At 38.6% G+C, this 16,849-nt stretch overlaps 1 protein-coding gene across 6 annotated transcripts in view; it reads right to left on the bottom strand.

Annotated features, from left to right (window-relative positions):
- PRKCZ (protein kinase C zeta) overlaps positions 1–16,849 on the bottom strand; it is a 95,905-nt gene that overhangs the window by 67,485 nt on the left and 11,571 nt on the right. For 5 of the 6 annotated variants that reach the window (XM_083513057.1, XM_083513058.1, XM_083513055.1 and 2 more), the window contains exons 4-5: positions 12,317–12,406; positions 11,329–11,379 (exon numbers count right to left, since the gene is read on the bottom strand). In XM_083513057.1, coding sequence (XP_083369183.1) covers positions 11,329–11,379; positions 12,317–12,406 — 141 coding nt within the window. Of the gene's footprint in view, positions 1–5,676; positions 5,816–11,328; positions 11,380–12,316; positions 12,407–16,849 lie in introns of those variants that run through there. The other variant, XM_083513056.1, reaches the window with a different exon arrangement.

The raw sequence follows: 16,849 nt of genomic DNA, 5'->3' as shown, positions 1-16,849 counted from the left end.
CAGAACTACAGGTTGGGACTCAGTACAGTGGTACCTCTGGTTACAGACGCTTCAGGTTACAGACTCCGCTAAAACAGAAATAGTACCTTCGGTTAAGAACTTTGCTTCAGGATGAGAACAGAAATCGTGTGGCGGCGGCACAGCGGCAGTGGGAGACCCCATTAACTACAGTGGCACCTCAGGTTAAGAACAGTTTCAAGTTAAGAATGGACCTTCAGAACAAATTAAGTTCTTAACCCGAGGTACCACTGTACTACCTTTAAGGGTTAGCAGATCTTTAAGGCCAGGAGAGGCTTTTCCAGACACAGAATACACCAACATGACTAATATTTTTATAGCAGGATGGCCTACCAAACCTACCCTGAGTAGAAGCTACTATAATGTATGCCAGCTGAAGCCATACCACACACTATTCCAGATTGTGACTGGATTTAGACACAATGGTTTGGACATGTTTCAATGTTACATGCATGAGCCTTGGGCTCATTTGCTCCCTCCTCTTGTAGAGGATATTAGAAGCTTTCATTTCTGTTTTCAATGAACTGCAGTTTAATATTGAGATGTAACACTAAACATAAGTTAACTATGGTTTATTGTAGCAAGCTAGCTTTATTAACTAACATTTGAAGTTGGCTTGTTTCTGCATAACTCGGGAGAAGTATGAGAAAAAATTGGGGGGGGGGGAGGTGAGAGGTTAGTTACACAGCACAGACATGAAGGCAGTGAGAGAGAAAGTGAACTAACGTCCAAAAGGAATTACTTTATTTTGCTCTCCAAAACAAGTGTTGTGTCTGTCTGCTGTACTAAAAAACACACATCTGTATACTTATTTGAGAATACAGTACTAGCTACCACAAGGGTACACCATAGTTAAGGCTAACCACTGCTTGTCCTGGTTCAGACATAATGCCAAAGTGTGGTTAGCTAAAAACAGAAGTAAAGACTTTTAATCTCTTCATAGCTACACTGGAGAGAGGAATGAACAAGCTCAAGGCTCTTTCAGGTAGCATTAAGCCACAACAAGAGTATCAAATGAGTCTGAAATTTAAGTAATTTTTGCTTCAGCTGGCAGCACTTTGCTTGTCTAACAGTCAGAAATTAAAAATGCTGCTGTGCTTAACGCAGCCTTGCAATAAATCTGCAAATGTTATCATCTAACAGAAATCTATATTAGTCCACCTGTCAACAGATATCTATGTTAGATTCTGAAAGAAAAGAGAATTAACGTTTTCCCATTGTGAAAGACTTCCATGCCAGGTCACCTAAAGTGACTTTTACTCAACACACAGGTGGCTATTTACAAACCTAATTGATATAATGTAAGTACTTTTAATTTCCACTACAAGAGAAAATTTTAGACATCTCCACATTAAAAAGCAATCATTTCAACCAGGGGCAAAGCAACTTGCTTCAGAAAGTCACTATAAACAAACAATTGCAGATGTTTGCTTTATAGTCCAACTCTAGGAAACAATGCAACAGTTTAAATCAGCTGTTTTGGTTTCCTTTAATTTCTGTTCTGCAAAGTGATTTCAAGCTGCATGTAACATGCAGCCAATTCTCCACAAGAGGACCTGTTTTTGACATTTCACACATAATACTAGTATGTGTAAAGCACTCTATAAATACTTATGTTTTTATTTAAATCTCTGCATAACCTTGATACTAAAGCTACTTGATAATAATTAAGAAATGCCTGACACTAAATCAATTCACAACTTATCTGTTGGTTTCAACCAAGAAATAATTCTGAACATCAATTCTGACTATACATGAGTTCTCGGAAGTTCAATATTTTATATATTACATTCAAAATACAAAATAAATACAATTCTCCTGTCTGTCAAACCATGAAGAAATAAGATTATAAACTATTTGTTTCTTAACAGAACTGGCAATTGGGTGTTGAGGGCTGGCAGACTTCTATAAAACTTTAAGTGCCTTACTTGAAGTTTCTCAAATTATTATTGAGGCCAGTACACAAGTAAATAGTAGTTGCCCTAGCAACAGCAAAATACATGTATACATTTGACCACTATTGCTTGATGTGCAGAATTATGTCATTCACTTTCAATCAGACCTGCGTCCAGGTTTGAGAACAAAAGTTACTCTACTGTTCTAGTCCTTGCTACAGCCCAGTTTGCACATAATGATAAGCCAAGCAATGACTTAGTGCAAACAAGTGGGTTCCTGGAGAGAGGTCAAACTTTTTTGTAATTATTATTTTTAATGATAATAGGTCATGCTTGGTATTTATTACTGCATCAAATTACAAACATTTGAAGTTTCTAAACATTATCAATTATATCTGAATTACACATATGCCTATAGACTGGTTTTTGTGATATTTTTCCACAATAGGAGATGCTGCACACTTTCTAGTTAAACTTTTGGAAAACTGATTTTCACATCTTTTTTTCAGCTCTGAAGACAACACCCTCATTTGCACCTGACACTCATCCAAAGCATGGTTTAGTACCAACGAGCAAATATGGATCACCACTTTGCTTCTCTCCAATCATTTGGCTGCTGCACTGAATTAAACCATGGTTTGTCTTAGCATGTTATCTGAATCTGGGCTCATGGTACAACTGTTCCAGACAACCACAAACTATAAATCATAGGACAAACTTTGATTTCAACTCAAGGTTTGTCTGGAAAGAGCTAAATCACAAGCTGTACCTTAACTCAGCCCAGAGGTAAAATGATTTGGGAAGAGAAAATGAGCCATAATATCCTCTTCAGGAACCTGAATATTTGCTTATTCAAACTACCGTAACCCATAGTTTGACTTAGCATTACATACAAACTGAGTTAGTGGCTGCATTTACACCATGGTTTAGTGCAACATGCAAAACAGGAGAGGGTTGAAGAAAGCTTCAGATTTGTCTAGCTGGAAGTTGGGAAGTTTTCAGTTTTACTCTTTAGCTGCTGCTTGCTGGGTCACTAGAGCAACAAACTGTGGTTAATAGTATTTTTAATATGAAATAAACCAACTTTTAAATGCAAAGCTAGTTGGTTGAAACTAATCATAGGTAAACCAGAATTCTACTTCTGAATGGCATGGCAATCAGAAAGCAAAAGCTTCCAGACTTCTCTTGGTTATTCAGAAGGGGAGAGCATGTGAGTCTGATGATTACTGTGGCTCATGCACATCACAGTAAACCACAGTTTGGTGCAGGGGTGGGGAACCTGTGACCTTGAGATTACTGCCCCAGCCAGCATGACCAATAGTCAGGGATGATGGACATTGTAATCCAGCAACCACAGGATCACAACCTTGGGTTTGGCATCAAAGGCAAATACAGTCACTGATTTGTAGATTCTGCTTCTTCTGAACTTTCTATGAAATTACAAAGCTGTGATTGCTGAATTAAGAGTTGTGGGCAGTTAGGTATGACCTTTCACCTTTTAAGAACTATGATAGATATCCCTGAGATTCTCATTACCAGAGCACACTGCTCATGAGTCTCTTACCCCTGAAAGAAAAATGATTATTTAACAAGTTCAGCACAATTGCACATCTGAGCCAACAAGCAGTCAAGCAATTTATTAACAGGTCTGTCAAAAGTTCATATATTAAAAATCAAGGCTTGAGCTTGAGATAGCTGTACAGGTTTAAGAAGAACATTGCATTATGAAGCCTAGGTGATAGCACAAGGTGTTAGTGCATATATAACACTCACAATCTCTTAACTATGACTATAGGTTACAGGATTGCACAGTGCACACATACCTCACATACAAACTGCCTCTCCCTGTGGCCTTAACTATTATTTAAGGATTAGGTCAAGTCCAATATTAACCATGAACCATGACTAGCTCTAACAAGGATTCTCTCTAACCAGGTTTTGAAACTAACTATTACTAAGAGATGATAGTAAAGGATTGAATAAAATTACCTTGACACTGGCCCTAGAAGACAGAGCAATTTATTACAAGGCAGAGCTGAGATGTGTGTAAGAAAATAAGCCACCTTTGCCATTTAATTTTATGTAATATAACTTACGACAAAAGCCACGCACTAGACATCCTAAAATTAAACTTTCACTATATGCAAACCAATACATTTTAAAGTGTATGACAGTACTGGGTTGCAGCCAATGATAATCCTAGTCCACTGAAATTAATGGATTTGACTAAGGTCTATTAGTTTCAATGAGTCTACTATGAGTAAAACTTATAGTAGTTTGATACAATCCTATGGCACTAGAAATGTAAAAATCAGGTCATGTGCTTTCTAAAGTCAAACCAATAGTACCCCTTTAAAGAGGTTTCCATACACAGACCAATGTCTAAAGAGGTACTTCAGATGCAGTCAAGGGCAAACACAGGTATGACCAAAGTAGCAGGTCCATATGTAAGATAACACTGCTTTTGAAAGCCCTCAGATTTTAAAAGTAGATTGCCATGTGACAGGAAGGGCTGCCACTTGAGAAACAGAAGCCAAATGCCACCATGAACACATAAAGAATAGTTGTGTGATTCTTTGAATCCCAGCTATTATGCTATGGTCATTTCAGATTTAACGAAAAAAAGAGAGAAAAGTATTGCTGCAATTAAAGAGGAAGAAGTCATGTAACTTGTTTTAAACAAACAAATCTGACATATGACAGCCATTCCCCATTTATTTTTCAGAGATAAAAAACATGTATGAACTTTGGGGGTTGGGATGGAGACACACAGCACAAGCACACTAAAAGGGGCAGATCAGGGATTTCAGCACTGCTGATAAATAGTGGTACAGCTAATACCTACGTAACTGTTTACTTTTTACAAAAACGGTTGTACTACTCCCACACACACAATCTGTCTAGCCAATAAACCTCATTTCTTAGTACTGTAGTTGCAGTACAAAAGAAATGCTCTCTGCAAGCAAAGCTATGTCTTCAGAGTTGCCTCTATAGTCGCAGTCACTCTTTTCTTCACTGGGGGATGGGTCTTGTTCACGTGCTCTGAATAACCTAATCATTGCTGCTAATACAGCAACAAATAAAGGGAAAACCTGCCCGTATGAGTTGCACAATATTTACAGGCCACAAGCCGTTATTTCCTTCCATTTGAGATACCATGTACTACGTCCTTATAATATGTTGCACAGATAGAACAAAAATTCCCAAGGGAACATGCTGATTAAACACCAGAAAACCATTTAAGACCTAGAATTTAATTTTCAACAACAATATACGGCAAATGGATCATAAGGAACAACAACCGGCTCCAATATACAAATACCAGTACCAAATATAAAATATATACCTGGCAAAAGAAGATTGTCTTTTTATGGCTGAAGACTCCTGTGAATAAATATGATTAGATTCCTTGATCAGATTCTGTGGCTCAATGACTTGAAAAGGACATTGGAGGGGGGGGCTGCTATACAGTAAACAAGAGCAAAATGATTCTTCCCTTCCAGTCCTCTGTTGAAAAATATCAAATAAAGCTCTAGCATACGTTAACATCAGCTACTGCACAAAATACAATTTGACCATTAAACATATTGATTTAGTCTGATGTAGCAATGCAGTACCATTCGACTTCTCCTCAGCATGACGACAGAATACACTAATTCATTTTAAGCTTTTTTTCAAATGTAACCAATTAAACCAAACACTAAACAAATCTGCGAAATAAAGAAAGCAATACTCTCAAATAAAGAGGCCCCAACTCACATACCGTCAGGTTTTTTGGGATACATTTCCTTCATTAATCTCTCTTAGCAGCAGCATCACTCACTCTGCATACTCCTCTGTCTGGTCTCTGTGCCCCCCCCCCCCAAAAAAATCCGTCACCTGGCAAGAACACGTCTTTTCAGGGCAAATCCCCCCCACCCCCCACTATGTCTCAGAGCTCTTTCAGCCACATCCCAGTGCACGCAAGAGGCAGCGGCGAAATCTGTGTTTGTAGCAATTGTGGTTGCAGAGGAGGACTGTAGGCTAAGGCAGCTAGATAAGCAAAATGCTGACTTCTATTATCTATTGCACCACATGCACAGACATACTGCATCAATGGCTTCGGTTCACAACAATCACAGTAAAGGCACATAAAATCTACAGAAAAGAAATGCATTACTCACTGGGTTTTATTCTTTTGCTTCCTCAGCATGTAATTCTTTATGCTTTACAATGCAGTAGGCATGCAATGAGATTTCCCCTTGCCCTTATTTCACTGATGCTGCTGTGTGAATAGGACTAGACACCCAGAAAGGGCGACAGGCAGAATCAGCCTGAACATTAAGAACAAATATTTAATGGAAGCCTGGTTATCCTGTTCTCTCTTTCACATCTCTGCCTCATGTATCCAGGCACGGGTGGTACTGGCTCCCTTGGGAGGCTGTAGCTAGCAGCTGAGGCACAAACTAAAACATGGCATGGATGTCAAGGAGCCGATGACAGAAAGAACAAATATTCCTGTAATATTATGGACAGAGACTTTGCTAATAAACATACATTCACGAGGCCACAGCAAGCAGCTACAACAGAGGTATTGTTATGGCTCTCCACAGGCAAGGAATCAGAAGCCGAAAGCCAATTCAAAACTCAAAGTTGCCAGCCACAGTTTGTTTTTAATAAATGATACTGCGGCCACATCAAGCTGCACAGTTACTCCTCCAACACCACAGAGCCCAGAGGCAGTTTCTTGGCAATAAAGTAGTAGATAAGGCTTCACTTGCTTTTTCCTACAGAGTGCCTCAACCACCTTTCATAATGTGGTTTTAACTATTTCCTAAATACTTAGCCCGGATAAATGCATCCAAGGCCCGAAGGCAAGTGGGTAACATTTGACATCCAAGAGAGATCATTTCATTTTACATCCATGAATCAATTAGCACATATGAACCTGCATTAAGGAGCTCCAGTACTCTACAACCTTACTCCACAGATCAGAATTCCAACTTGATCTGCATATGTATCAGTCCTGATTAAGGAAATTGCTGTTGTCACGCCCAGGACCTTTGATTAAGGAATAAATATAGCATTTACACACACGTGATAATTCAGACAAGGAAGTGAAGGGGTGGGAACACAAACAGGGTCACTATGAGTTCAGAGACTGAACAATGGTGAAATCCTATTTTATATCAGACTGTTGTGGTTTGCAGATGGGATTCTCATAAGAGTAGGAGGAAAGTCTGATTACATTACTAAATAAAATAAGCCTGAAATATTTATTTAAGCTTCTGAACAAATATAGTTCAATATGTTTCAGGAACACAATTTAGAACGGCTGCTTGAAACAGATGCAAACTAGCCCTGTTGAATTAATAGTATACAAAGCTTTGCTAATAGGAAAATATAGTTATCACATCTTATTTTCAAACGGAACCAAAGCAAAAAGCCATCACTAACGTTTACTCTAAAAATCAGAGTAAGTGAAAAGCATTTAAGGAAACAACTACTGCTTTCATGTATACCAAAGTTTATGGCAACAAAAAATGTAAACAGGCAGGCTCACACTCAAAAAATAAGGCCAGAAATCAGCGTTCTGCTCACAAATCATGATAAAATATCTATTTTTTAATAACCTAAGATAAAATATGTGGAGTCGTAAGGCAGAGGGGAGGGACAATTTGTCCAACTGCTCTCTATTCAACTCATTCCAGAAAGTCCATATTTTTGTACAATTGTAGAAAATTAGTCTACAAAAAACAGATTGCTAATTTAAGCGGCAGCATATTTTGAGTGAACAAAGAATTAAAATTTCTCACTTATCCCTGAAAATAATTTTCCAGCATAGAAGTTTAAATATGGCTCACTATAAACACCAGACAGAAGAATGAGTGAGAATTTTAAAATCAATTAAACTAATGTTTATAAAAGATTTTTAAAGTTTCAACTTTATTTACATTGAGAAATTTATCAATATAAATATAGCAGATTCATACTATATCATCACTCATATAAAACTTTATTTTACAGTTGACTGTATAATGACACTTAAAATGCTGCTAATGACGTTGACTGAAACCAGATAATTTATATACAAGCACTGCTCACACTTGAGCATAGTCCAATTGTGCAGTACAGGCCCAGTTGTTTGAACAGTTAATAATTAATCCTAGCCAATACCATTTATTGGCTGGTAACCATTTTTAATGCTTAGTAATACAGGCAGCTCTCTCAGCACCATGTTTCCAGTAAGGTTCCATACCTATAGAATACAGATAATATCTGCGTTCTCAACACAAATCCTAAGAAGTCACTCACCAACTGCATCCTACTAGGCTTTTCAAACAATTCAAGTGTGATTCAACCTGACCACTAACACAGCAGTAGCGTGAGCATTCTACATACCAGTGAAGAACTAGGTCAACCGAGTCTATACAGATCCATAATTTATAAATGTGCCTGTCAAATCAAGACCTCTATGAGTACTAAGCTGTCTTTATTATTCATTTATTCAGAGTATTTATAAGCCGCTTTTCAGACCACAGCCTCACACAACAATATACAGAAAAGTACCTGCTACCCTAATAAAAGTACCTATTTCAATAGTTATTCAATGAGGGAATCGAAGGGCTATATCCAAACTATGAAGCATTAGGCTTTGGTCAAGGGGCCTTTTTAAAAGCCACATTTCGTAATCATTAATATATGCAGAAATGTGTTTGTTTTCAACAGCTAGTACTATTTCATTTACCATAGCTGGAAGAGACTGGAACTTGTAAAGAAGCCCCAGAGAGATTTCATTTATTTCTGAGCTAAGCGGTCATAGGTTTCCAGGCATTACTACTATGAAAACTCACAGTACACCATCTGCACTGCAAGGACATAGTTCTGTTTCCCTGGCTATCCAAACTCCAGTTTATTTGTTATCCTAAGACTTCATAAGGTGTGCCATGCATAAAGGGTATTTATACAAAGGCTGAATGGAAAGTCTGGGGCATTTTAGTACAATATACGGACTATTAAGATCTTGGTTTGTACACAAATTCACTGCAATCTTCTATCTCAGGATATATTAGCATGACCCTCAATGTTTAAAAGCATGCCAACCCTGTCTCAGTAATATTGTCATCCTCAGCCTCCAGTTTTCTGCTCAAATGCTGACTACCTATAAGCAAAAAGGAAATTGGATTTTACTAAGTGAACTAGCAGCCTCTTATTTCGGAGGGCAAATTCAAGGACTGATAATCTACTTTTTATTATATGTTGAAATAATCTTGTCAGAAATGAGCACCATTAAGTTGCATGCTGACATGCTAAAAGGGCTGTGTGAATCGATCCTAGGTCTACCCTCATCAAGCAGAATGTATAATAGCAATGGTCAGTGAGGACACAGATTGAATCGGATCACCAAGCATTTCTCTGACACCAATTTCTAGTTTCACTCTATTAAGGTCATTGAAAACTGAGCAATCTTGCCACGATGCTTTGGAGATTTTCCTGTAACTAAACAGCAGGGAATAAATCTTCCTTGTTCTCAGTTTATAAAAGACAACTAGAGTTTATTCAAGTAAATTCCAGGATGTGATTCTTTCCTTTCTAGCTTTGATTCACTACAGAGCAGGAACGGCACAACTACTTCTGTATACCTATAAGGGGCTCTGAATGTGTAATTCTTGAATGGGAGCCCTCCCCTCACACATAAGCTGTAGTCTGCTTTTGAAACTCAAGGGAATTAGGGGTTCTGCTGTTCAAATGCTGCTTTAGGCATGCCTAAGGATGTTTTAATTTTGTTAGATGGTCCATAAAAACTGCTCTGTTATAGCAACAGTAGATCTAGGACTAACTGCTTGCTTTCCAGAATTCTCTGCTATTATTAATGTCGATCCCACAGAAGAGGGTTATAAACATATATTGTTGCAGGAATAACCTCCAGGAAGAGGGAGGGAAGCTTCATAGAAGTTGAGCTCCACACACAAATACCGCCTTTAGTCCAGTTTGCTAACACAAACATGTGGGCAGGCAGACTAATAAAAAACGTTAAGGAGATATATTTTATTGAACCAACATCAGCAGATGAATAAGGGGATATCCAGACTTTTGAATACAAAAACTTTATTTCCTGATATTATATACCCCTGACATTTTATATCCCATCTTTCTTCCACCATGGAACCCAATACAGTATGCATTTGGTTCCATGGTACTGACCAGACCTGCTTAGCTTCCGCAAAGTGGTGGTCTCATGTACCTTCAGATAATATCCTGGGATCTTACAGACATGGCTTATTTACCTGCCAAGGAAGACTTCAGTTACACAGTGGTTGATTCAATAAAATATGTAACTCTGCCTCAAATTGTGGCTTGCAAATGCCCTCTAATTGTGCCATTTTGTTTTTGTTTTTATGGGTAAACGCCTAAAATAGCTCAAGGTTTTTAAAAACTACCACCCACTCCTGAACAGCAGGCCCTCCTCAACAATGCTGTATCACAAATGTTTTAGAAATTTCTACTGATGTCATTTAGCAACAGGGTCTGCTCTTTTTAGAAGCACAAGTCCCTCAGGCTCAAGGAATTAGTCATGTGCTTATTTGCATGTAGACTAAATGTTTACAAACTTTGGGATGCTATGTGCAATTTTCTTTGTACTTTAAAATATAGATATCATGCAACAATGTAACATGCAGACACCCGAAATATGAACATTTAACATTATCTTCAGTAGTGTCTTCTACAGTTTACACAAATTAGTTGCAACTGTTTCCATGAGTTGACTATAGTTTGATAAAATTGGTTGGATCCAGTTCATGAAACTAAGGTTTTACTGAAATCCATGAGACAAGTTGGACAGGCTTTAAGTCTCACTGATTTCAGTGGGAATGAAATGCAACTAACTTAGTCTGGATTCAACAAACTAACTGCAGTATTTCAGCACCAGAAGACTAATACTATACTGACCTCACTATACATCTGACACTTTCAGCATCTATTTGCATAATACCACCCACACTTGGAAAAGTAAGGTACCCAAGGTACCCATATTAATGCATATTAATGCATTAATATGCATTAATGCATATATCTGAAACTCTGGCCCAACTTCTTTTCATAAAATACTATTCTAATACTTTCACAACTTTAGAAGTAGAAGGATTAGTGCATAAAGAACTATCAGCTTAAATGCTGCTCAGCTACTAAACAATTTTATGTAACAGGCAATAAATTTATGCTTTTCACCTATGATGAAAGTATTACCACTTATTAATGTGAGAATGAGTGAAATAAATTAAATACCTCCAAACACACTTCACAGTACATCACAAGCATTCTGAAGGACACAAACATGCTTTTCATAACAAAAATATTTTCAATGATAAGATGGTATTTTATACTGTAATGCAAACACACACAGAAGAATGGACCACCACTTTCAAGTACTTACGGTCTTCTCCTGGACATGGCATGCCTGGCTTTTCTGGAACACTGGGGAAAACTGCAATAAAACATAAAGTATATATTTATGTCTTAATGAATTACATTTTTAGCCATTCACTGTTCTATCCAAAAACAATAATCATATATTACTTCCACAACTGAAGAATACAAAGGCAGGGCAGTGTCTTAAAAATATATGGTTTAGGACAAAGCTGCAGACAACAGGGTTTCAAATGGCATAGATGATGATCCAGTCAGTACAGAAGGAAAAAAAAAAAAGGACTGTGGTGATTTACGAAATGTTTGCCGAAGCAATAGGCGCTAAAAAGTGATTTATAGGATGAAGAGTACTAGATAAAGAGAGTGCTTTTTGAAGAATACTTTAAAATAAAGAAGTACAAATGTAGAAAAGGGGAAAACTGAAACATGAGACGGATGAGCTTGCACATCAAAACAACATCAATCTAGCAGACACAGGCAACAGGGGATATTGGGGCCAATTCATATGAATTTCATAGTTTTTTATACACCACTGAGAGATATTTTAATATATTAAGCAATATGGAAATTAAATAATCAAATATATCTGCTGGACCCAATGCTAAGCGGCCAACGAAACAGATCTTACAGCTATACCAGCTATGTTTAGACAGGGTTATTTCAAGATGGAGAGCATTACATGCACATATTGGATTTTTAAAAATTTTGTACAGAAAGACATGTACATGCTTGGAGAGTGGTGAGAGATAAGATCATATATGGGAACAGAAAGATGCTGTGAGGGATAGGATCATATCCAGGACTAGAAAGATTTAAGTAGCAAAACTTGCATTACATAATCTTTCCAAAAGGAGACAGAAAAGAAGAGCACAGCCAGACTTTTTGTCGAAACCTTCAAACAGTAAAACTGACTGCTAAGAGGATACCATACAAAAAGGTATGTAAAATTGCTGTTTAAAGTTAAACAGATTGTTTCAGGAAGCACCATCACTTACCATGAATAATGAGCCCTTCATCTCTATGCTGACAGTACAAACGGAATGCTTCTTCCAGTTCCATCTGAGATGATATGGTACATGGATCACCTACCAAAAGAGAAAGAGAATGAGAACAAGGAGGAATAAGTAACCAAATTTACATGGCTCTACAATTCATGGTTTTGTTTGAAATATCAGGAGTGTAGGTTGGAATCTTTGACGCCAAACATAGATTAACTCAGTATCTCAGCAAAACCAAGCAGTGACAATAAGTTCATGATTTTGCTGAAAGAAGTTGATCCCTCTACAAAGGCAAGATTCAGAGAGGCCCATGCAAAGTACTTGCACATGCACTTGGCGGGTGTAGTCAAATGGTTTTTTTAAGAGTAGCTTCTCACACCTGAACTTCTCCAGATAATCTCCATCCCTTTTGGGAAGGGATGGGTCTACTTATGCATCTGGAATATCAGGTATAGTGCTTTGGTATTCTTGCCATAGGCATCTTAGTTGCACAAATTTTCCAGAAATCCACTTGCCATGGTGGTGCCCCTCCCAAATCGGGCAATAAGGATAAGGCTCAGAAGAGCTTCAACTCCTCCAAATATATGGATCATTAGAACAAATTATAAGGTGTGGAGATGCAGAAGTTGAGCAAGTCACTCTGAAGGCTAGGACCAATTATCTGTGCTAAATGGAATCCTTGCTAGTTCCAGACTGAAAACAGAAGGGGAGAAGTCAGCTTTATCTGAAGGTAGAGAGACCTTCCTAAGTTCATAGTTCACAACGTTAGAAATGAAAGTGTTTGCTTAGTCTAAATTGTAACAGCAATAAAAGACTACAGAAAAAATGCATGAGGTTGGGGAGGGGGAATCCCACAGGGCAAAGCTACATACTCTTCTCCCTTTGACATTATCCAGCTCCATCTAGCACTTTAAAATCTAAGAACAGAGCAAGCATTTTGAAATATATATAAATAATATAATATAAATAAAAAGGCTGCATTACAAGGGGCAGGAGAACCTTTATAAAGCAAATCCTCCATGTGTGCAAACACTTCCTATGCATGTCTACTCAGAAGATACAGATAGGTAGCCGTGTTGGTCTGCCATAGTCAAAATAAAAAATTCCTTCCAGTAGCACCTTAAAGACCAACTAAGTTAGTTCTTGGTATGAGCTTTCGTGTGCATGCACACTTCTTCAGATACACTGAAACAACTTCTTAAAGACTAACTTAGTTGGTCTTTAAGGTGCTACTGGAAGGAATTTTTTACTCAGAAGATAGTTCAGTAGAGCTTATTCACAGATAAGTGTGCATAGGATTTGTCTTCTTTGGTGATCGATCATTCAAAGTCGAGTAAGATTGTCTTCCATGAAAAGAGTCTTAACAGTGAGTGTGTAAGTGACTCTGGAGGCCAATTCTGGATCCACAAGTCCTTCCACAGTGGGGACATAGGTTTATGGGTGGGACTTGATCACAGTGAGGGTTTGCCAAAGGTGCCTTCCTCTTAGCTTGTTTCTCCTTTTCACTCTGAGTTCATGCTTCTTCAAAGTCCGTATCACCTTGGTAAAAGCTGTTCTCCAATTGGAGCCCTCACAGGCCAGTGTTTCCCAGTTATTAGTGCTTATACCACATTTTTTTAAAGATTTGCCTTGAGAGCATCCTTAAACCTCTTTTGTTGACCACCGGTATTTCGCTTTCCATTCTTAAGTTGGGAATAGAGTAGCTGCTTTGGAAGACAATAATCAGACAACCAAACAACTTGACCAGTCCAATGAAGTTGATGTTGAAGAATCATTGCTTCGACACTTATGATCTTTGTGTCTTCCAGTACACTGACATTAGTTCGCCTTTCTTCCCAAGTGACACATAAAATTTTTTGGAGACACCACTGATAGAATCTTTCAAAGAGTTGGTGAGGAATCAATGCTTGTAGTTGGGAATAGGTGGAAAGAAGTGCTATAATTTGAATACATCAGGTCCATCCTCCCCCAAGACATTTACTCAATTTGTATTGCAATTCTTAAAATGCAGATATGATTACAATATTATGATGGGACTGGATTACACAGTGGGCTAAATACAAAATTATGGCTGGCTACCAAGATTAGTCAGAATGGTAACATTCAGGTGCCCATACTATGTAACAAGTCTGGAGGAAGGTTCAGGTAATTCCTGGATTTTCAAGAACAGGATCAGCTATTATGTATTCCTTCAGCCTAACAAGCATAGGCACAACCTAAAACCAGTATAGCACCTTACAGAGGCTAATCTAATGTATCTGATCCCCTCCTGCACACCATTTTAAGATTATAACTGAATACAGGGATTCAATACAATCAACAATTGAATAGTAACTAAAGATAACTTACACCAATCTTTCATTTTAAGTGAACCAAGGCCCTTTGCTTCAGAACTGCATGCTAAAACCAAGCTTTCCCCTGCCATTTCAGCAAGCAGGTCCAAGGAAAACTGCTTTGTGCTAATGGAGCAAGCCTCTGAAGGCACACTCACATCACCAAACAGCAAATCAATGGTTACAGCATTCCCCTTTGAACCTCTGACAGGTTTCAGTCACCTGATGCCATTAGAGCAAGCAGGTGATTTGACAGGTGGGCAATCCCACCCACCTATCAAAGTTGGCCTGTGGAGGGTAGAGGGATCCTGCCCACCAATATAAATACCTGGCCTCAAGTGTTTGAGTTCTAACACACAACAGGAATACATTAAAATGCCTGTAACTGGTAATCAGGTAATACAAAAACAACTTTGCTCCATTAACTTAAGGTTTTGCTTCATTTTGACAAAGAATCATTATCACAGGACACCCTAGGAAGCCACAGGCTCTTCCAGAAGCGCCATCTTGCGCCCAAGATTTTTTTGGGGAGGAGTGCACGCCGCGCATGTGTGACACCGTATCATTGGAAGAAGGCCTAGTATGGAGTGGCTTCCTCTCTTGCACTCAGGATGAGCCAGCCACTGAACCACGCTGCACTCTGCCTCCTCCACCCACTCAATGTTGAGTGGGGCTGGCTCCCTGCCAGCAGATATTGAGGGGACCAAAGGCACTTCCACCCCTAGGAGCTGGGCTCTTCAGTTGGCATCATTGGAAGAAAATATTTTTTAAGTTCTCCCTAAGAGTTCTCAAACTGTACAGAATTCTTATTCAATAAATTAGTATCCATGAAGTATAGCTCAAGGCTGAGGAACCTCAGGCTGAGGATCAAATGCTGCCCTCAGGCCTGTCTATGTGGTCCTTTGGACTCTGCCCAGGTCACGTGCCTCAATGGCTCTGCTTGGTCCCCCCCTCCTTGAGTGCTTTAGCTTGACTAAAACGTGTCCTTTAGGTGTAATAATGCTTCTTTCTGACCTGAAGGACATTTGGTTCTTGACATCCTTGAACAAACTGATAAAAATGACAGTAGTTAAGAACTGTTCAGCTGAAGATGTACATTCATTTTTTTCAATATGGTTGCTTTACTTTTAACCTCTTGAACCTTGTCTTAATAGACAGCTTCTACAATAATTTTAAAAGGTTAACTGAAATCCAAGTGCATAACACTGCAAAGTATTTTCCTATCGTCACATGGATATTCCTTCCTCCAAGGAGATCAGGATATGCAGATATAGCAAGAGTGGCAGCATTCACATGTGGCAGGAAAGAATGGTAAACAGCTTACCATGAATGAGGAGATCACTCCTGCTTTGCTCCTTCCGTAGCAGGAGCAACAAACCATCATTCTTGGTGAAGCATTACACTCAGCTCCAGCACTGAGCTTGTTTGGAGAGCAGCGAACCACAATGTGAAGCTAAACTTTGTTCATGGTTTACCAATCATTGTTTGTTGGAAGTGAAACATACTGCAATCTCCAGTTCAGATGTCATGCCAAGCCAGGGACTGTGACTTGTTGCTCCCACTGGGGAAGGAGCAGAAGGGAACCAACCTCCACATTCATTGTAAACTGAATTTTTTATCTAACAAAATTTAATTTACCCGTTGATTGTAATAAAACCTCTAAGCGGTTTACAATAAATATTCAGATTACTGGAAAACAGCTAAAATGAATGATAAAAAGATGAAAACATGCCAACATCTATGATAAAAAGATGAAAACATGCCAACATCTCTGGATTGGCTATCCAAAACAAAAATGTTTTAATCGGGCACCAAAAAGTACAGTGAAGGCGCCTGCCTGGTGTCAACAGGCAGGGAATTCCGAAGTGCAGATGTTGCCACGTTAAAAAATAAATTCCTCACAACTTCAGAATAAGCATTTTGTGGCACCTGTAACAGTGTCAGTCCCACAGATCAAAGAAATTGAGTTGGCACATATGGGAAAGGCAACTCCACAAGTAAACTGGTCCCAAGGTGTTAAGGGTTTTAAATGCCAATAGTAACACCTTGAACTTGGCTGGGTAACAAAAAGGCAACCAGTGCAGGTATCTGAGCAGAAGTGTTATGTGCTGACAAGGTCTTACTCCTGTCAGCAACTGTGCTGCAACATTCCACACTAACTGCTGTTTCTGGGTCAAGCACATGGGAAGCCCTATAC

This window comes from Podarcis liolepis (assembly GCF_965112155.1).
Source record: "Podarcis liolepis genome assembly, chromosome: 7".
Lineage (NCBI taxonomy): Eukaryota > Metazoa > Chordata > Lepidosauria > Squamata > Lacertidae > Podarcis > Podarcis liolepis.
The sequence above is the reverse complement of the archived record's forward strand: the minus strand, read 5'-3'. Positions and strand labels throughout refer to the sequence as shown.